General features: G+C 40.7%; 3 protein-coding genes across 3 annotated transcripts; 1 reads left to right on the top strand and 2 right to left on the bottom strand.

Moving 5' to 3' along the window:
• Positions 1-36: 36 nt before the first annotated feature.
• dcaf15 (DDB1 and CUL4 associated factor 15) lies at positions 37-5,440 on the bottom strand. Its single transcript, XM_057331370.1, has 13 exons — positions 5,323-5,440; positions 3,937-4,034; positions 3,706-3,844; positions 3,476-3,582; positions 3,249-3,394; positions 2,956-3,114; positions 2,348-2,890; positions 2,181-2,272; positions 1,980-2,102; positions 1,799-1,881; positions 1,545-1,649; positions 895-1,010; positions 37-696 (listed from the first exon to the last, which is right to left on the bottom strand). Exons 1-13 carry the CDS (start codon positions 5,413-5,415, stop codon positions 641-643), a joined length of 1,860 nt encoding a protein of 619 aa, XP_057187353.1. The 5' UTR covers positions 5,416-5,440; the 3' UTR covers positions 37-640.
• Positions 5,441-6,126: 686 nt separating this feature from the next.
• Positions 6,127-7,232, top strand: smdt1b (single-pass membrane protein with aspartate-rich tail 1b). The gene is made up of 3 exons (XM_057330604.1): positions 6,127-6,339; positions 6,755-6,900; positions 6,983-7,232. Exons 1-2 carry the CDS (start codon positions 6,178-6,180, stop codon positions 6,890-6,892), a joined length of 300 nt encoding a protein of 99 aa, XP_057186587.1. The 5' UTR covers positions 6,127-6,177; the 3' UTR covers positions 6,893-6,900; positions 6,983-7,232.
• An 83-nt stretch (positions 7,233-7,315) lies between these two features.
• Positions 7,316-16,293, bottom strand: triobpa (TRIO and F-actin binding protein a). Its single transcript, XM_057331790.1, has 15 exons — positions 16,179-16,293; positions 14,187-15,489; positions 13,622-13,775; positions 12,644-12,715; positions 11,864-11,920; positions 11,422-11,490; positions 11,130-11,219; positions 10,917-11,026; positions 10,356-10,770; positions 10,025-10,244; positions 9,844-9,940; positions 9,445-9,595; positions 8,708-8,821; positions 7,915-8,001; positions 7,316-7,750 (listed from the first exon to the last, which is right to left on the bottom strand). The coding sequence occupies exons 1-15, from the start codon at positions 16,291-16,293 to the stop codon at positions 7,589-7,591; spliced, it is 3,216 nt and encodes a 1,071-aa protein (XP_057187773.1). The 3' UTR covers positions 7,316-7,588.
• Between the last annotated feature and the right edge of the window lie 276 nt (positions 16,294-16,569).

The following is a 16,569-nucleotide window of genomic DNA, read 5'->3' as shown; positions in this document are numbered from 1 at the left end:
TGGATGTTTTATGCATTGAAAGAAAGAACACAACAGTACAGAAGAAAGATTTAATTGTATCAAAAATAAAACAATGTCGAGTAAAAACAACATTCTCATCCAATCCAGCTGTGAGGCCATGACCAGTATTTAACAAAAAGAGGGAGGCTGTGGTCAAAAAGAGGCTGTGATTGGCCTCTACATGTTTTTAAAAAACGTAAACAACTGTATCCTGAAACAAACAAACAAAAACAAATAAAAAAGACACAGATCATCCTCTTATCATAACTTCACAAATCCCATTTTCAAACAGAACCTCATTTCATTAGGGCTAACATTAAAAAACAAGTTTATAAATTTAACAGGAAGACTTCAAAATGAACAAGGATGTTTCGGGGTATTAAACCTGTTTTTTGCATTTGAATGGTGATTGTTGAAATCAAATTTCAACATATCTGACACCCAGTGAGAGTAATCTGCAGTAACCGGCACTGTCACAGGTCTTCAGTTGGTTTCCATCTCTGAATAATCCTGTGAATGTTCCTTTGGGTGATGCACGCCCACACCGAGAGCAGGCGTATGACCCTGTTTCTTCAGTCCTTGTGTCCTACAGCAGAGCAGCATTGATGGAACAGTTAGGGTGTGCATGGTTGTTTTTCGCTCAGAGAACAATCCATGTTCCTCTGTCATTATCAGCTAACACCTGAAGAGAAGAACCTGCAGAGACAAACAGCATTTCCGGCAGGAGAAATACAATACTTACATTTGTTTAAATACAAATATCATCTATATTATATCAAATTTCCAAAATCTCACAAAGCCACAGGGTGTCTGTACAAGGGTGGGTTTAGCAATGCGATAAGCTTAATCAAAGAACATCCGAAGTGACACCAGGTTAGCGTGTGTGACACACACCTTTGTGGAGAGCCTCATTGGTCATGCGGTTGATGTAGCGTGAGCTGCTCTCTGGGACGAGCCACCTCATGACTGTATTCACACAGGACTTCCTGTACGAGCTCCACACGCTTCCACTGAGACGCACATACCCAAAGACAACATGAAAGACAGCAGGTGCAGGACACACGACAGCTCACACCCTAAAGTGCAAGTTCACCCAAAAATGAAGATTCTGTCACCATTTACTCACCTTCACGTTGTTCCAAACCTGTATAAATGTTTTTGTTCTAATGAACACGGAGAAAGATATTTGGAAGAATGCTTGTAACCAAACAGATATTGCCCCCCACTGACTCCCATAGTAGGAAAAATTACTTTTTCATTTTTTTGTTCTGTTGAACACGAAAGAAGACATTTTGAAGAATGTAGGACAGCAAACAGTTCTGGGGCACTTTTGACGCATTGTATTTTTTCCTACTATGGGAGTCAATGGGGGTCAAGCTCTGTTTGGTTAGAAGCATTCTTCCAAATATCTTTCTCCGTGTTCATCAGAACAAAGAAATTGATACAGATTTGGAACAACGCGAAGGTGAGGAAATGATGACAGAATTTTCATTTTGGGGTGAACTATGCCCAAAGGGAGTTTGAATGTATTTAGTGGTCTGTACCTGGTTTGACCTTTGACCTCTGTCAGGTCACCCACGCCCACCGTGCGGCATGCTCCTGTGTTTAAATCCCAGCTCACTTGCAGACTGGAGTGAAATGACTTTGGTCTAAACAGAATGAAACTATTATTTATTAGCATTAAAGTCTGTGCTGTGTTTAGTAAAAAAAGAAGAAAAGTTCACAAATTTGTCGGTGAAACGGAAAACTGTGTATGGAAACAGACCTTAAAACGTTGCGTAAATGAATATGTGTGTACCTGCAGTGCTCATCCTCACAGTTAGAGAAGGCCAGCAACAGTAAGCCAATGTTAATCACCACGATATTCGTCTCGGGGCAAACCTGTTGCCGTAGAAACACACGACGCATGCAAATGAAACACCACACGACAACCAAATCTCTCTCTCTGCAACATAAATCGTAGCATCGTATTCACGCACCTCGAGGATGACGACGTCATAGTCACTGAAGGAACAGAACTGACCCCCCCACTCCGCATCATTCCTGATGACCTCGTTTATCAAATATTCAAAATCCAGCGTCAGCTGCTCGATACACACACACTGAGAGACACAAAACACACAGCGACTCATAAACAACAACCCACTGAAAATGACACACATAACGCATCACACACGCACCTGTCCGCTGTACTGTTCCGTCACCAGCTGTAAGTTTCGTCCCTTCAGATCGGTCACGGTGAAGGGAAGCTGAACTTTATCCTCTTCTTCTCCTAAAGAAAAGACAGAGGGACGTCATTGGTCATGAGGACAAAACTCCACTGAGATGTCGGTGGTGTGAGTGGTACCGTTTGGCTGCTCCGGCGCGCTGGGCTGCTGCAGTCTGTATCTGAGAGTTGTGTAGTTGACGTAAGCGGGCTCTGAGGAGGAGGAGGAAGGCTCAGGGGCGCGAGGAGACAGGGAGGAGAGAGACGAGGTGGGAGACATGACTGTGTTACACAAGGCGGTGTTCTCTGGCTCTGTGGGCGGAGCTAAACTCCTGCTTCGCCCTGAGGAAGAAGTCGAAGGTCCTGGGACCTCCGCGTCTCGTTCTCTAGGCGAGCGGTGGGTGTCTGCTTCTGCCTTTTCTTTGGCTTTGCATCTGTCGTGGTCAATCGTTTTTGCACCTGCTTGAGCTCGGCGGAAAATGTCAGCGGCGAACTCTCTGGCCCGCACGGCGGCCTGTGATTGGCCGGGAGAGAGCGGAGCGAAATGAGGCTTTAGGTGTCTGGGGTCGGGTGACCCCTGAGATGAGGCAGATGAGGTTGAAGATGGCGATGTCGGTCCGGCGGGTGGAGATGATGAAGGTTCTCTCTTCCTGTACAGGATCTGATTATTCTGCTGTTGATCTCCTAAAGAGAAAGAGAGATTGTTGAGAAAAACGTTTAAGCACTTTGGATTCACACAGCGCGAGTACCTGAGCAGAGCGAGATGGCACAGGCCACCAGAGAGTAACTGGTGTTCAACAGAATCACTTGATCTTTCTTCAGCTGGAGGGCCGGCTGGAACGTGGGAAACGGGTAAACCACCTGATAGCGGGCGTTCAGGACGTACCCATGCTGCAGACACTCGCCACCTACAAATACGCGAATTCATGTAGATGTGAGCTTCTGGTCACCATCATCAAAGTCAAACCTCTTTGGATTAACACGAGGGTGAATAAACAACTTTGTGTTTGAATGATTCCATAAACGTGTGTAACCTGCGCACCTGTGCGTATGGTGGATATGGAGGAGGTGGGACAGCACTGCTTGCAGGGTTTCTCTGGAGGCATGGAGGTGATGGTGATGTAAATGTCCCTGTTGTTCTCATCACTCATCATCATGTTCATCAGCGCTGTACTTGAGCTCCGCGTGCTAATGCACACACATAGCGGAGGGGTTCGGGTATGTGGTGATGTAATACAGACAATGTAGAAGAAGAGGATAGAGTCTTACTTGAAGCCAAAGATAACCAGCTTGGAATGATCATTGTGCCACTCACACACAGTTAAATACAGGTCGCTGTAGATATCTTCCCCCGAAAACAAACGCACATGATGCACCTGCCAACAGAGACAGACAGACGTTCAGCAACAAGGCAGCCCCCAATGAAGGAAGGGTACTAATACAGCTTATTCATTGCCTTTATGTCATTTAACCGTCATCGGCTCAGCTGCAGCCGTTACCTGTTTGAGGCGGCTGTGCAAGTTAAACTCCCACCAGTACAGGTGATAGGTGTAGAAGGAGAAGTCATCGTCTTCTCCGCAGTCACTGGTGTAGGACAGAACGTAACGGCCGCACTTGGTGAAGCCCAAGAAGACGTGCCTGTGACAGATCAGAGATCTAGAACCTTTAAACACAGGTCAGTAACAATCCCATCACACCACTTCAAATGCTTCTTCCGATGTTCTCCTCACCCGGCTCTGAGGAACTCCTCGCTGACGATGGTCTTCAGAGGGATGCAGACACGCGGGGGAAGTTTCCTGAAGAGCCGCTGAGAGAGCTGCCCATTAAGCTGACATACAGAAAGATAGAAGACTCAATAAAGTAGAGTTAACCCTTTATCGGGCAAGTAAGCGCATGGATGTCTCCCAGTCAATCAACAGAGATCAGTCTACGTCACAAATAGTGACATCACGGCATGTGGCCAATCAGGAGTTGCCGGGGGCGTTTCAAACTTCAGCGTAATTCCGGAATACCTACTCCTACAAATACGTAAATACCATCGAAAGGAAAAATGACAAGTTAATGAAACTCACGCGTTATATGGTTGAATAGTTGTGTTTAATGTTGAGATAGATGTTATTTGCGTAGGATTTCTAGAAATTAGTGAACATTGTTGCTGAAAAATGGTGTGATCATATTTGATCATACGCCCGTTTCAGGTAAATGACAAAGATGTCTAAATATGGACATACGCCCGATAACTATAAAGTCATACTTTTACTAATAATGCATTAACATAGGGCAATAGTAATTATTAATGCACTGAATGTTGCCACAGGTTTGCATAACATTATACAGGAATCCATTGGGAAACTTAAACTTATTAAAGTTTGTGTTATACCTGAATGGCATATATTTGTGTTTATTTTTATTGTGAGATTTATTACTGCTAAAATAAGTGGCACCAGCAGTGCTCAGTGCTTTTTTTCACTTCTTATGATATATTTACAATTTATATGTCAATATTCTTTGTTTTCAATAGATCTACACTGCACTGTCACGGTTTTGAGTGTGTGTTTGGTAACTTCATTGACCTTGATTTTCAACATAAAAGTATTTTTTTCTTTTAAGTGACAAAAGTTCAAAAGTCTTGTGGTGACCTCCAATAACACTCCGGGGTTGAAATTTTGAGTCTCTAAGTATTTCAATGAGTGCCCTATAAAGGGTTAAATGAGTCCTTTGCTGTATTTTAATTTATTTAATACAGCAAAGCCAGACTGTCAATGACAGTGTTTCTTTAAATATTGCCAAACACGTGACGTATATATTAGAAATGTATTATTTACATACGTATAGCACTGTATATTATAAAACGTTACATACATATCAATTATTGTATCCATAATATGCATATGACTAAAAACTTAAAAGGCCAAATACCAGATAAGCCATAATGAGCTAAACTATAGACTTACACTAGAATTTATAAACGACGGGAGACATTTAAATGCGTTTTAATGATGTTATAGCTAAACATGCTAATAACACACACACTATTTTATACACTGCGCCTTTAATTAGAAACATCCCACACAATGAAAGCGATTATATGATACGTGTTCTCTCTCTCTCCCTACCTGTCCACGCGTGAGGAGTTTGACGATGTGATATTTGTGTTTCTTCTGTTGTTTTTGCTTGTCATCTTTTTGAGATTTCGAGCTGGGCGCCATTTTTGATTTTTGCCAACTCCTTCGATTTGCCCTCAGCCCAGCCCACTCAACTTGCCAATTGGCTCTGCGTCCTCAGACGAGTCGTTTGATTGGATAAAAGAACCGTCAGTTAAAATGAGGGACGGCCCCGTTATGTGCGTCTTATCGCGTTTCATTGGGATATCCAGAGTGCGCTTAATATTATTACATTGTAATACTATTTATCCAACTCAATACTCGTTTTTGTTTACGAAATGTTCATGAAAAAATTGGTGTGTGTACATTTTTTAAGTTTGCACTTTATTTTGTATAGTTCAATATATCAGCAGTCAGTTAGCTAATCACCAGGAGTCTGTTAAATGCCTATGTTAATTAATGTACATAAGCTACATTTAAAAATATGAATTTAATTCAAAGTAATTTGTTATGTTTGTAATTTTACGCACGTGGTCCTGTTCCACTCTTTGCTCTTCTTTTATGGCAGGACTTGTATTCAGGTGCAGTATGAGTGAATGAATTATTAATGAATCATACCATCGCTTTCTTTTCTTTATTGTTCTGTTGTCATTACTACCCCTAGTGTGGCTTTATCACATATCTGACTGTAGGGATTACCTCCTACCTGTCCTACTCAGCCCGTACTTTGTGGAAGGGCGTGTCTCTGTTGAAATAGTTGAGGCATGAGTGCGCGAGCTCCACCCTCCTCCTATTTATACATGCACCGTTCCTCCCCGATAATAAACGCAAAAGAGGCGGCCCTCTAAACACACAGAAGGGGGAAATATGGCGTCACTGGTAGGTCGTCTCTCTCGTGCTGTTTTCATTAGAAATGCAGCAACATTAGGCCGCAACACCGGCTCAAAATCTGCGAACGCGACCGGGCCGACGCTCAGCCGAACTGCAGTGTCGTCCACAGCGGGGTCAATTCCTCCCAAACCAGTAAAGGTGCGTTTGTATGTCGACACATTACCGTTTGACTCTGACAGTGCGCAAGAACCAGCGATTCTTGCGAGCCAATGAGAACGAAGAGTGGCTTGACGGACAAGATTTATAGCCAATTATATGGCGGATTTGTTCATTTTACAAAACACGGAAGTACTTCGTGTTGTTTCTATCAATAATTGTAAAATATATAATCACAACCCATAAGTTAAAGAAAGCATACTTTGAGAAGTATATGTTATTTAAGAATAAAAAGCGAAAGCGATACATTTTGAATTTTGCAGTAATATCTGAGTAGCTGTTCATAGTTTTTGATATTGTTTATTTTACGCCAATATTCGTAAAGATCGCAATTGTGCACAAATATTATTGCGTTATTATGATATTTTTATGGCATGATTGTTTTATATTTGTTCAGGTTCCGTTCGGTCTGACTCGTATGACGATACTGGTGGTTCCCTTCTTGTATGTCGGTACTCTGATCAGCAAGAGCTTCGCCACACTGCTGGAGGAACACGACATCTTCGTCCCGGATGACGACGATGATGATGATTGAGGAAAAAGGTACATGAAGAACATTTAAATGATATATAATATATCACATTGTGTATCTGGTTTGTTGACGTTCATGTGTTTTGTCTTTCAGTGCATGCGTCACTTCAGCCGCCTCATGATCTTCTGAGACCTGCAGCATTGGTGTAGACGTCAAGAACATTTTATGCAATCATGAAGACTCTCAACACGTTCTTGTGTTTACATTCCTGCATTACACTAACCCTGTTCAGCCAATGTTGAATGTTATTTTACACATTTTAAATATTGTCAAAAGCCATATCCTTTGGGGCTGCCATCACATTTCCAGCCTCTCGTCTGTTTAATAAATTCTCTAAATGTGATTTTTGTGTTACGTATGTCTTTTTATGGAAGGCGGTGTGTTTTGTAATTACATGACATTCAAATTTGGTACATTTTCACACGTATTTCCCATATCAACTCACTTGATGTATAAAATATTTTCATAAACCATAACTATGAAGTACAACAAATATTTTGTAACTTAAATATCAGTTCTTAAAAGGTTAAACTTTCGGAGTTAAATTTCTAGCACCACAGCTGTTTCTTCTGGAAAGAAGCTTTTAAATTTGAACCAATGACAGGTCTGTCTCTTTCAATGTAAAATTCTGTTTGTATATGACCAAACCACCATCATGGTACACAAATTCCTAATTAGTTGCCGCTCCCTGTTGTGATCTCATTGGTTGGTGCTGTTGGCCAGGAGATGCCCCTCCTCCAGAGCAGTGCTGGTGAGTTTGAGATGTTCTTTGAGAGCATTGATCTCTCTTTCACTGTGGCCTTTTAATTCACTCAATTCAACGTGCACTTCCTTGTAGTGCTCACTCAAGGCTTTATTTTCCTACAGAGAGAAAAACTGATTGTTAACACGACCGATAATATGCGTGTCAGCGACAGCCAAATGTCAGTTTAGATCTGTCCCAAAAGTTATTTTTAGATGTGTTTATAGGAAAGAACAGTCAAACAGACACACATTTAAGTGTGTGTTTTTAACAGATTTAGTACCTTAATTAGAGCCTGAACTTCTTTCCTGAGACAGCCGATCTCATTGTGGAGATACTCCACCTCACTCTCCTTCACTTTCAGTAACATCTGTAGAAAAAGTGAAAACTGAACTGCACACTTCACTTCTATTCCTGTAAAAATATAGTACCTTCATTATGACAAATAATGTGTTTGTTGTGTAGCACTTTCACAATGTCTTTTCATTATTAATAATAATTGAGAAGGTTATTATTGTAAACTTTAAAAAGCCATGTCATTGCAATCCTGTAAAATAATCTCAATACCTGCATATTTTGGGTACATTATAGATTGATTTAAGTATCGCCAGAAGGTGGCAGTGTTTAACCACACTAATACTAGTTCACGTCTGATGCACCGCCCTCTGTGACGTCACTACTGTTAAAATGAGAAGTTCGCCAGGCGTCGCAAGATCCGACAGGCGGATGACATCAAAGTACCGCGAGAGCGATTCGAAAGCAAACTTTTTATGGTTTTTCGAATCGCTGTCGCGGTACTTTGATGTCATCCGCCTGTTGCATTTCTTAAAATATTAAGAAGATATCATCAATATAAGGAGATATCATTTAATTGCGGCTTTGCCACATTATACGTGATGTGTGATATGTATGTATGTCACGTGACATAATCCTCTCTGAAATACTCTTAATTCTTTGCTATGATTTTACACTGCTTTTGTCTTTTCTACATTATTTTGCATTATTACTTATATTCATATATATAATCAATATTTAATTTTAGAATGGCAGGAATGGGTCAAAGGTCAGCACCTCACCTCTAACTCCGTGGTGCTCTTTTCGTAGCTTCCAAGGGGAACAACTCCTGACCTTTGACCAGTGATGAAGGATCGCATGAGACTTATCTCTAATGTCAGACGTGCTTGTAGTTCCTGCAGGAACAAGAAATGTTCTTTTAAAACATCCAAACAAAACCCACACACGAAGGCTTGCTAACCCATTCACAGCAATGGTAAAAAGATCTTGAATCGGTTTTGCAGCATTTGACTAATGGTAACATTTATAAGTTGTGCAAACGAACCCAGACAGCTAAGAACAATGAAACAGGACGCTGTCTGCTGAGACTGGCAGAAATCAAGATCTTTTTCCACTCTGACTAATTCATATGTGCTGTAGATTTAAAGGTGCTCTATTACAGCAGATTTCTGTATTAGACTTCACAAGTTTCTGACATCAAGTCATGATGGAATGATCCCATCGACATTTATGCATTAAGTAGATGCTTTAATGCAAGTTTTGTGATGTGTCAATTAACAATGAAGTGTGTTATTTTTTGCTGATTCGAATAAAAAACAAAAACCGAAATTAAGCAATCTGTAAATTCATTCTTCTAAAAAAAATGTAAATGCTGGAAATTATTTGTTGTTTAAAATGGCAGTATTTGGATTCTAGAAGTTCAGATTTGAGCTCTGTGGAGACTGGAGATATGTTGGAAAAACAGCCTCATCATCACTCCGTCACTTTCTCTCCTCTTCCTCGGTTCTTCTCAGTGTACCTGATTCTCTTTGCGGAGCTGCTCCATCTCTCTTTCCTTCCGACGGATCTCTCCGTCTCTTTCTTCAGCGCCGCGCTTCAGCTCCACACACTGCTGCGAGTAGCGCTCGGATAGACCGCTTACCTCGCGCTGAAGAGAGATCGACTCATGCCTGACACACACAAGCACACATACACAAATCAATGTACTGTTAAACTGCAAATGATTGATGATTGATCAGTATTCTGACCAGTTGATGTCTCCTTGTCAATAGGAAACTGTCAATCAAGCTTTATGCTATACATTTACTTCTTAGAGACATTTAGTTTCCTCTAATGTCCTCTCAATAAAAATGTCAAAGGATGGACGTTTAATGAAACGTGTGTAAAGTGGCAAACTGTTGTGCAGATGTAAACTTACAGCTGTTTTATTATTGACGGGTCTGTTGGCTCTTCGCCGCCGTGTCGCTTTAGTTTCTCGATCTCGTCTTGATGAGCTTTCCTCAACGCCTCCATAGCTGCAAGAAGAACGATGATGAAAAATAGAGTACGAGTAAGTTTTCTCGTATTTTTACATACTTTAGCCTAAAATCCATATTAACCTTGAACTGTATTGTGCGCCTCCTCTTGTAGGAGTCTCTGTTTCTCTCTCTCCATCTCCCTGCGCTCTCTCTCGTGCTCCTTGAGTATCTCCTGCAGTCTCTCTTTGTGCTCCCTCTCCACCTGTTCCAGTTTAAGAGCACAGGGAGCATCAGGACCGCAGACACCTGCCGCCATGCGACCCTGACGGAGAGCGCTGATATGTTGCCGCAGAGACACAACCTGCAAACAACAACAGGAAGCGATGGTCAAGTATTAGTAATGAATCGAGATCACACGGAAAGAAAGATAAGGCGTCTAACGCTAAATCAATATGCTTAACTATTGTGTCACCTCTCGCTGAAGATCCTCATTTGACACTTCTTTACTTTGGGAACCAATTTTCAATTCTCCATACGGAAGCTGCTCGAAATCCTCCCACTTTCTCTCAATGTCCACCCCTGTCTGAGCATCTGGAACCTGCGGCCGGATAAGAACCGCTGGAGTCACTGCACCCTTCTTAAGCTCGACCTTTTCCCAGGGGTCATCACCGTCCAGGTCCGAAACACCCTCCTGAAACCACTTGGTTCGGTCCTCCAGGCGCCTTTCATGCTCCTTGTCACGTCCCTCGCCGGCCTCTCTACGATTGGTTAAAGGCGAAGACGTCATGTCTGGTCCACCGGCGAGGTCGTGTCGATGTCGGGGCGCGGGAGGGGTTCGGCGGGGTGCATTCAGGGAACCCGAGTTCTCACTGATGTCACTGTTGTCACTGAGAACAGAGATATGTATCAACTTCCTGTTTACAAGAAAAGCGGAACCAAACCATTTGAGTCAAATATCGATAGCATTTGGAAACAGCCAACATTTAATAATAATAAGATTCATCGGTATTATTTCTTATGTTTATCTCTGTACTGGATGCTTTCTGCTGAATCCCTGAAGGAAATTCTGCTCCTCAGTATGTTGATCCAGTTCCTCCTGATCCTGGAGGTCGTGGCTGAAAGGGTCACCAGCCCGTCACGCATCTAAAAACCCAACATATCAATCAATTTAAAGCTTCAGTATAATTCTCATGTTTTACTTAGCTAAGAAATACAAACTTGGTGACCATCAAAGGCGAGTTCTTACATGTAATTGAAGCCCATAGTCTTTGTCCGCATCGAATTCCTCCACACTCAGACAGTGATGTAAATAAATCTCACCGTCTGCATCATCTCTCTACCAAAGCAAAATAAAAAGGGAAAAGATATTTTCTCTATAAGTTTTAAGGCTTTGAAATGCAATACATGATAATTCCCAGTATGTAAATATTACAGTTGCACTCTTGTACAATACATGACATGTATGAAAAGTACGTAAAGGGTTAATGATACTGTATAAAAAGCATAACATCGTAAATTAAACACATCTTTTAGCTCACCTTCAGAGCCTCAGCGTCTCTATAGTATCTCAGTTCTGAATCAGTGATGACAAACCAGTACTTCCTCCACTACACACACACATATGTAAAGCACACATTACTGAGAAACATTAAGCACATTATAGCTCTATATCTGTTGTATGATATATGATATTTTTTATTCATTAGATTTTCTATTAAAATTATATTGTGCATTATGAATTTTAATAGAAAACACACACACACACACACACGCACGCACGCACGCACGCACGCACACACACACACACACATTTCATATAATAAATCTACATGAACTATAATTATTAAAAAATGATTTAAAAATAGTTCAAGTAGTTTTATATGAAACTACCATATCTCTGTCATAAACATTCAACAGTCAGGCAAAGTTTCAAACATATGGACCTATCTGAAAGGGAGTTGACAAAACTCCTTAACTGACCTCTTCATCTTCATCCAGCATACACATCCATCCCTTCTCGCAGTGCAAAGAGTCGAGCTGGAAAGAAAACTTGCATTACGTTGCATAAAACGTAATATTACTCAGTATGAACCAATACAGGGCATAGTATTATAGAGTTCAACAATACAGTAATCCAGAGCACGAGACATTCCAGTCACATTCCAGTTCTCACACCTCCGAGCGCGCGACATGATCTACTTGGGATGAGTGCGTATAACAACAATTGCGCAAGTATTTTTTAAACACACGAACGGAAATTTCAACTTACCGACATGAGTATCCGGTTGTTGGCATGAAAGAGGGAAGAATTGTTATTTAGTTGCTCGGGTTTCGACGTACAGGTTGTGCACTCGAAGTGCGTATTCGCATACAAGTCCACTTGTGCATTAAGTAGATACGTTTGCTTTTTTAAAACCAGTTTCAGTACTTCTCACTTACAATTAAAATATATGGAAACTAAAGCGAAATTGTTCCTGTGATAAGAGATGCGTCTTTGACAGATCACGTGACCGCAGGCTTCCGCGCTTCTCGGCGGTTTGACACATTAACCCTGCGCTGCACTGTAAACTTATCCAATTAACACAAAAAATATCTAAACAAAGACACATAAACGTTCGTATCTATCGGTAGATTTCATTTATCCTCGGTTAGGGGTCTTAAAATCCTCTTGGTTTTCGTGCGTTCTCTCCTGAACCTGAAACTGGATACCTCAGCATTGGTAAACCTGTGGTGAGTGTATAGTGACCGTTAGCGTCATACCTGCATGTGAGAGTGACCTCCGTGTGCACTGTTTAGTGCCCTAGTGCTGTCTTCATAGATGTTACTGGACCTCTGAGACATGTGCACATAAATACTACATCATTAAAATCATAATATTATGATTTATAATGCCGTAGCAACTAGCTATATTGCAGATTTTAGCTAGGGTGTTTATAAGGTTGCCAGGGCGTTGCTATGCTAGAGCTTATCATGTGTATGCAAGTTTTAGTATTGTTGTCATAAATGTTGCTCAATTAATGTCAGTGAGGTAAATTTATATTATCAGTCCAACAGAATTTATTTATTTATTTTGTCACAAGAATAGCAAGAATAATTTGTGATTATTTATTTTAGAGGCATTATATAGTATTGGTTGTGTTTATTAGTTTTTAACTTGATATAATAAAATAAATATTATATTACAAAAATAAAATAAAACCATATTGTTGAACCCTGTATCCCTGCTGTTAACGCTCATTATTAGCAATAGTAGTAGTCATGCTTGACTTGGCAACAAACAGAATTAGGGCTGTGCAACGATTAATCGCAATTAATCGCATCCAGAATAAAAGTTTGTCTTTACACAAAATATGTTTGTGTACTGCGCATATTAATTTTGAATTTATAAACACATGCACACATACAGTATATATATAAAATAGAAAAGTTAATTAATGTTTATATATAATTTAAAATATATATAATAATATAAATAAATACATTTAAGTAATTCCTACAATTATATATTTGCATGATGTGTTTGTGTTTAAATACAAAATGAATATGCACAGTATACAGACATATATTATGTAAACACAACCTTTTTTTCTGGATGTGATTAATCGCGAATTATCAGCCCTAAACAGAATGTTATAAAGACTTTTTTTGCAAGTGCATTAGCTAGTGAATTCAGGTTTATCAGTACATGTAAAAAGCTAATAACTGATGCCAATGAGAACGGAAAACAAATTTGTGCACCTGTGAGTGGCCTGATGCAGTGCTACTGGTGTTTGATGCCCCTTCCATTTCTTTCCCCAGACCTCTCCTTTCTTTCTCTCTGCGGTCTCGTCCTCTCTCTCTGCCTCTGCCTCTCTCCTCTGAAACCTCATGCTCGTATCTCCCATCCACACAGCTTTAACCACAAAAACGAGAAGCAAGGTTTACTCCATTTCTCTCTCTCTCTCTCTCTCTCTCTCTCACACACACACTCACACACCACTTGCTTTCACTGAAATGGTGCCATTGACTTCCAAAGTAACGTTTGCTATATGTTTAATAGACTAACTATTAAATGTATAGCAAAATTCATAATTCATATCGATCAAGACACATGTTAATACAATTTCATTTCCTTGTTTCACTTGAACCAGAATGAGTTTTGAAGCAACATAGTTGATTACTCTTTGACGTTATTGGTTTGAAGAGACCCACGGAACTATCTTTTCCAACCAACAGCCACCTTTTCCGTTGCATTAAATGGGCATGTGGAAAAGTGTCATCACTCTCCCACTGTTATAAAATCTCTTAACCTGCTTACTCTGACCTGTTCTGATTGTCTCTGCGTGGACTTCGGCTCTGCGGTCTCCGTCTTATTATCACAGCTTCTTCCTCCTCGGGGTACAGCTTACATCGGGGAATATCTGCTATTATCACATAGTCATCTATGGTCATCTCTGGCACTGCTGGTTGGCTGGAAGATCTGGTGTTTTCTGAAAGAATTAACGCCTCCAAGCCCCGTCTGATGTTGCTTCTGCTCCTGTCCGTGAGCGGTTTGTTGGTCTCTGGGTTTAATGCTTGAGGTTTGGGTGGATCGTTCGGGTCTACTTGATATTGACCCCGCCTCGATTGGGAGATGTTAGGTGTCGATGCAGGAGAGGTGGGGCTTTTAGGGGAGTGGCTGGAGTTTTGTGAATGACAGGACTCTGATCTGGATTGTTTATCTGAGATATCGGAGTATGCTCCATTCCCATCAGTATTATGTTTTGACCGACTTTTATTTTTAGGAGTGGAATGACCAGTGTTGTAGTCTTGTTGAGGGGTTGAGGAACCATGGCTGTTGTAGCCGGTGTTAGATCTGCTGTTTCGACTGTTTCGTCCACTTGATTTATGTGAGATGTTGTATTCACCGTGGCCTCCAGTTGGAGAGAAATCGCGACCGCTCTTTCGGCTGTTACGACCGCTGTGATGACTGCTGTGGTTACGTTCATTAAAATCGCCATTTTTGTACTCCGAAGCGTCTGACTCTGCCGAGCTGGCAATCGATTTAAGATTGTTATACAGCTTTTCAGAATCGAGGCTGTGCCCGTAGGAACTCTGGGAGGGGCTTCTTCTGTGGGCGGGGCTGTACGAATCAACATATTTGTTCGATCCGGAGCTTCTCGAGGGGGAGGCGACATGAGAGACTTCGGAACCTGGCCTTCGTGATGGAGTACATCTCCCGGACGCCTGTCTGGAGGACGTGTGAGATGTTCTGTGTCCATGGGTGGTGGAACTGCGACGATGGGATGAACTCCGGGATTCGGCCTGTCTTTGCGGTGAGACGTTCGTAGATCTGGGACTCCCAGAGCTGTCGCCGCGTCTGAAGTTTGAATAGTTCATGTGCCTCTGAGGAGACAGGCCGCTTATGGCCTCATTGCTGAGAATCTTACAGCGCCTCCTATAGGACGGCAGGCCCAGGTCGGGGTTTCGGAAAGGAATGATGGCTTTACGCTCGGGACTGCAGTTGGCAGGCAGAGGGTGGCCTCTCTCGTAGTGGCGCACTGGAGCGCCGCCGTCTTCTCTTTCTTGTGAAAGAAAGCGACTGGCTCTCTTAAAAATGGCATTTTGTTCCGTTTCTCTTCTGTTCTCTGTTTGGGGAAGACATGACATTGACATAATTGACATGTTTTTAAATGTGTTAAATACACCACACAGTGATTCTGCATCAGTGCATAAAAATGAATTATTTATTTTGTGTGAAACATTTTTATTAGAACAAACACAGGGACAAAACATTACAGATGCAGAAGAGTGCCGTGTGACTTGTTGGAGCTGAAATAATATACAAATATGAATGTTTTATTTAAATATTATTTTGTACAAATATTTTACATTTTACTGCAGATTTCTGATATATGGCATGCATGTATATATGAAATATAAAATTAGTTCATAAATGTGAAAATATCTATTTAATATTTCATACTATTTACTATTTTTCAAGACATCATTTGTACATGTGAAGTATATAGCCAAGCATAAAGTGAAGAAGATGATTTTTTACCTAAACAAACTAACATATGTATCCATATGTAAATATTCATATTGTTTACATAAATATGTCATATATTTGTTACATATATAAAAACTTCATTCCGTCATTTAGAATTATATGTTGCATATATAACAAATATGTGACATTTTTTATCAAATCCATATTTCCATACATCAGATTTTTGCAGACTCAGATTCCTAAAAGTAGAATATATGAAAAAAATAGAATATATGACGTGAATAATATTAAACATCAAATAAAAGTTCTGGTGTTAAATCTCACCCGTTTGCTGGCTGACGCTTCCTCTTCTGCTTGTGCTTGTGCTTCCTCTTCTGCTTTGCATTTCCATCAGAGAGCGACTTTCTGAACGCTGGAGAGCAGTTTCCAGACGCGTCATTTCACAGCTGCGTCTGTTACTTCAACGATCGGATTCTTCCTTTAGAGTCCAAATTCCTTTACACTTTCTGAGTTAACTCTGTGTTCTCTTGTTAGTACCTACAAAAACACAAAAAAACTTCACATACTCATGTCTGGTCACATGTGCACTCTTACAAAAATATGTATGCTTTTTATATGTGAAGTATTTTATATAGTAAGTATACTTGTCAGTGTACTTTCAGTACTACTTTACGACAAAATTTGCCCACTTTTTATCTTGTAAAAGTATACTTTT

This window comes from Triplophysa rosa, linkage group LG4 (genome assembly GCF_024868665.1).
Source record: "Triplophysa rosa linkage group LG4, Trosa_1v2, whole genome shotgun sequence".
Lineage (NCBI taxonomy): Eukaryota > Metazoa > Chordata > Actinopteri > Cypriniformes > Nemacheilidae > Triplophysa > Triplophysa rosa.
Note: the sequence above shows the minus strand (reverse complement) of the source record. Positions and strands in the feature narration are given on the sequence as shown.

Bases quoted from the DNA above. Each gene is read 5' to 3' on its own strand.
- dcaf15 (XM_057331370.1), bottom strand. From the start codon at position 5,415: ATGGCGCCCAGCTCGAAATCTCAAAAAGATGACAAGCAAAAACAACAG. The intron at 3,115-3,248 runs GTGCGCAGGTTA...GCGTATTTGTAG, and splicing joins CATATCCACCATACGCACAG to GTGGCGAGTGTCTGCAGCAT. The intron at 2,103-2,180 runs GTGCGTGTGTGA...TGTGTCTCTCAG, and splicing joins CGGAACAGTACAGCGGACAG to TGTGTGTGTATCGAGCAGCT.
- smdt1b (XM_057330604.1), top strand. From the start codon at position 6,178: ATGGCGTCACTGGTAGGTCGTCTCTCTCGTGCTGTTTTCATTAGAAAT. The intron at 6,340-6,754 runs GTGCGTTTGTAT...ATATTTGTTCAG, and splicing joins TTCCTCCCAAACCAGTAAAG to GTTCCGTTCGGTCTGACTCG.
- triobpa (XM_057331790.1), bottom strand. From the start codon at position 16,293: ATGACGCGTCTGGAAACTGCTCTCCAGCGTTCAGAAAGTCGCTCTCTG. The intron at 15,490-16,178 runs GTGAGATTTAAC...TTCCCCAAACAG, and splicing joins AAGCGTCAGCCAGCAAACGG to AGAACAGAAGAGAAACGGAA. The intron at 12,716-13,621 runs GTGCACAAATTT...CACATGTCTCAG, and splicing joins CTGCATCAGGCCACTCACAG to AGGTCCAGTAACATCTATGA.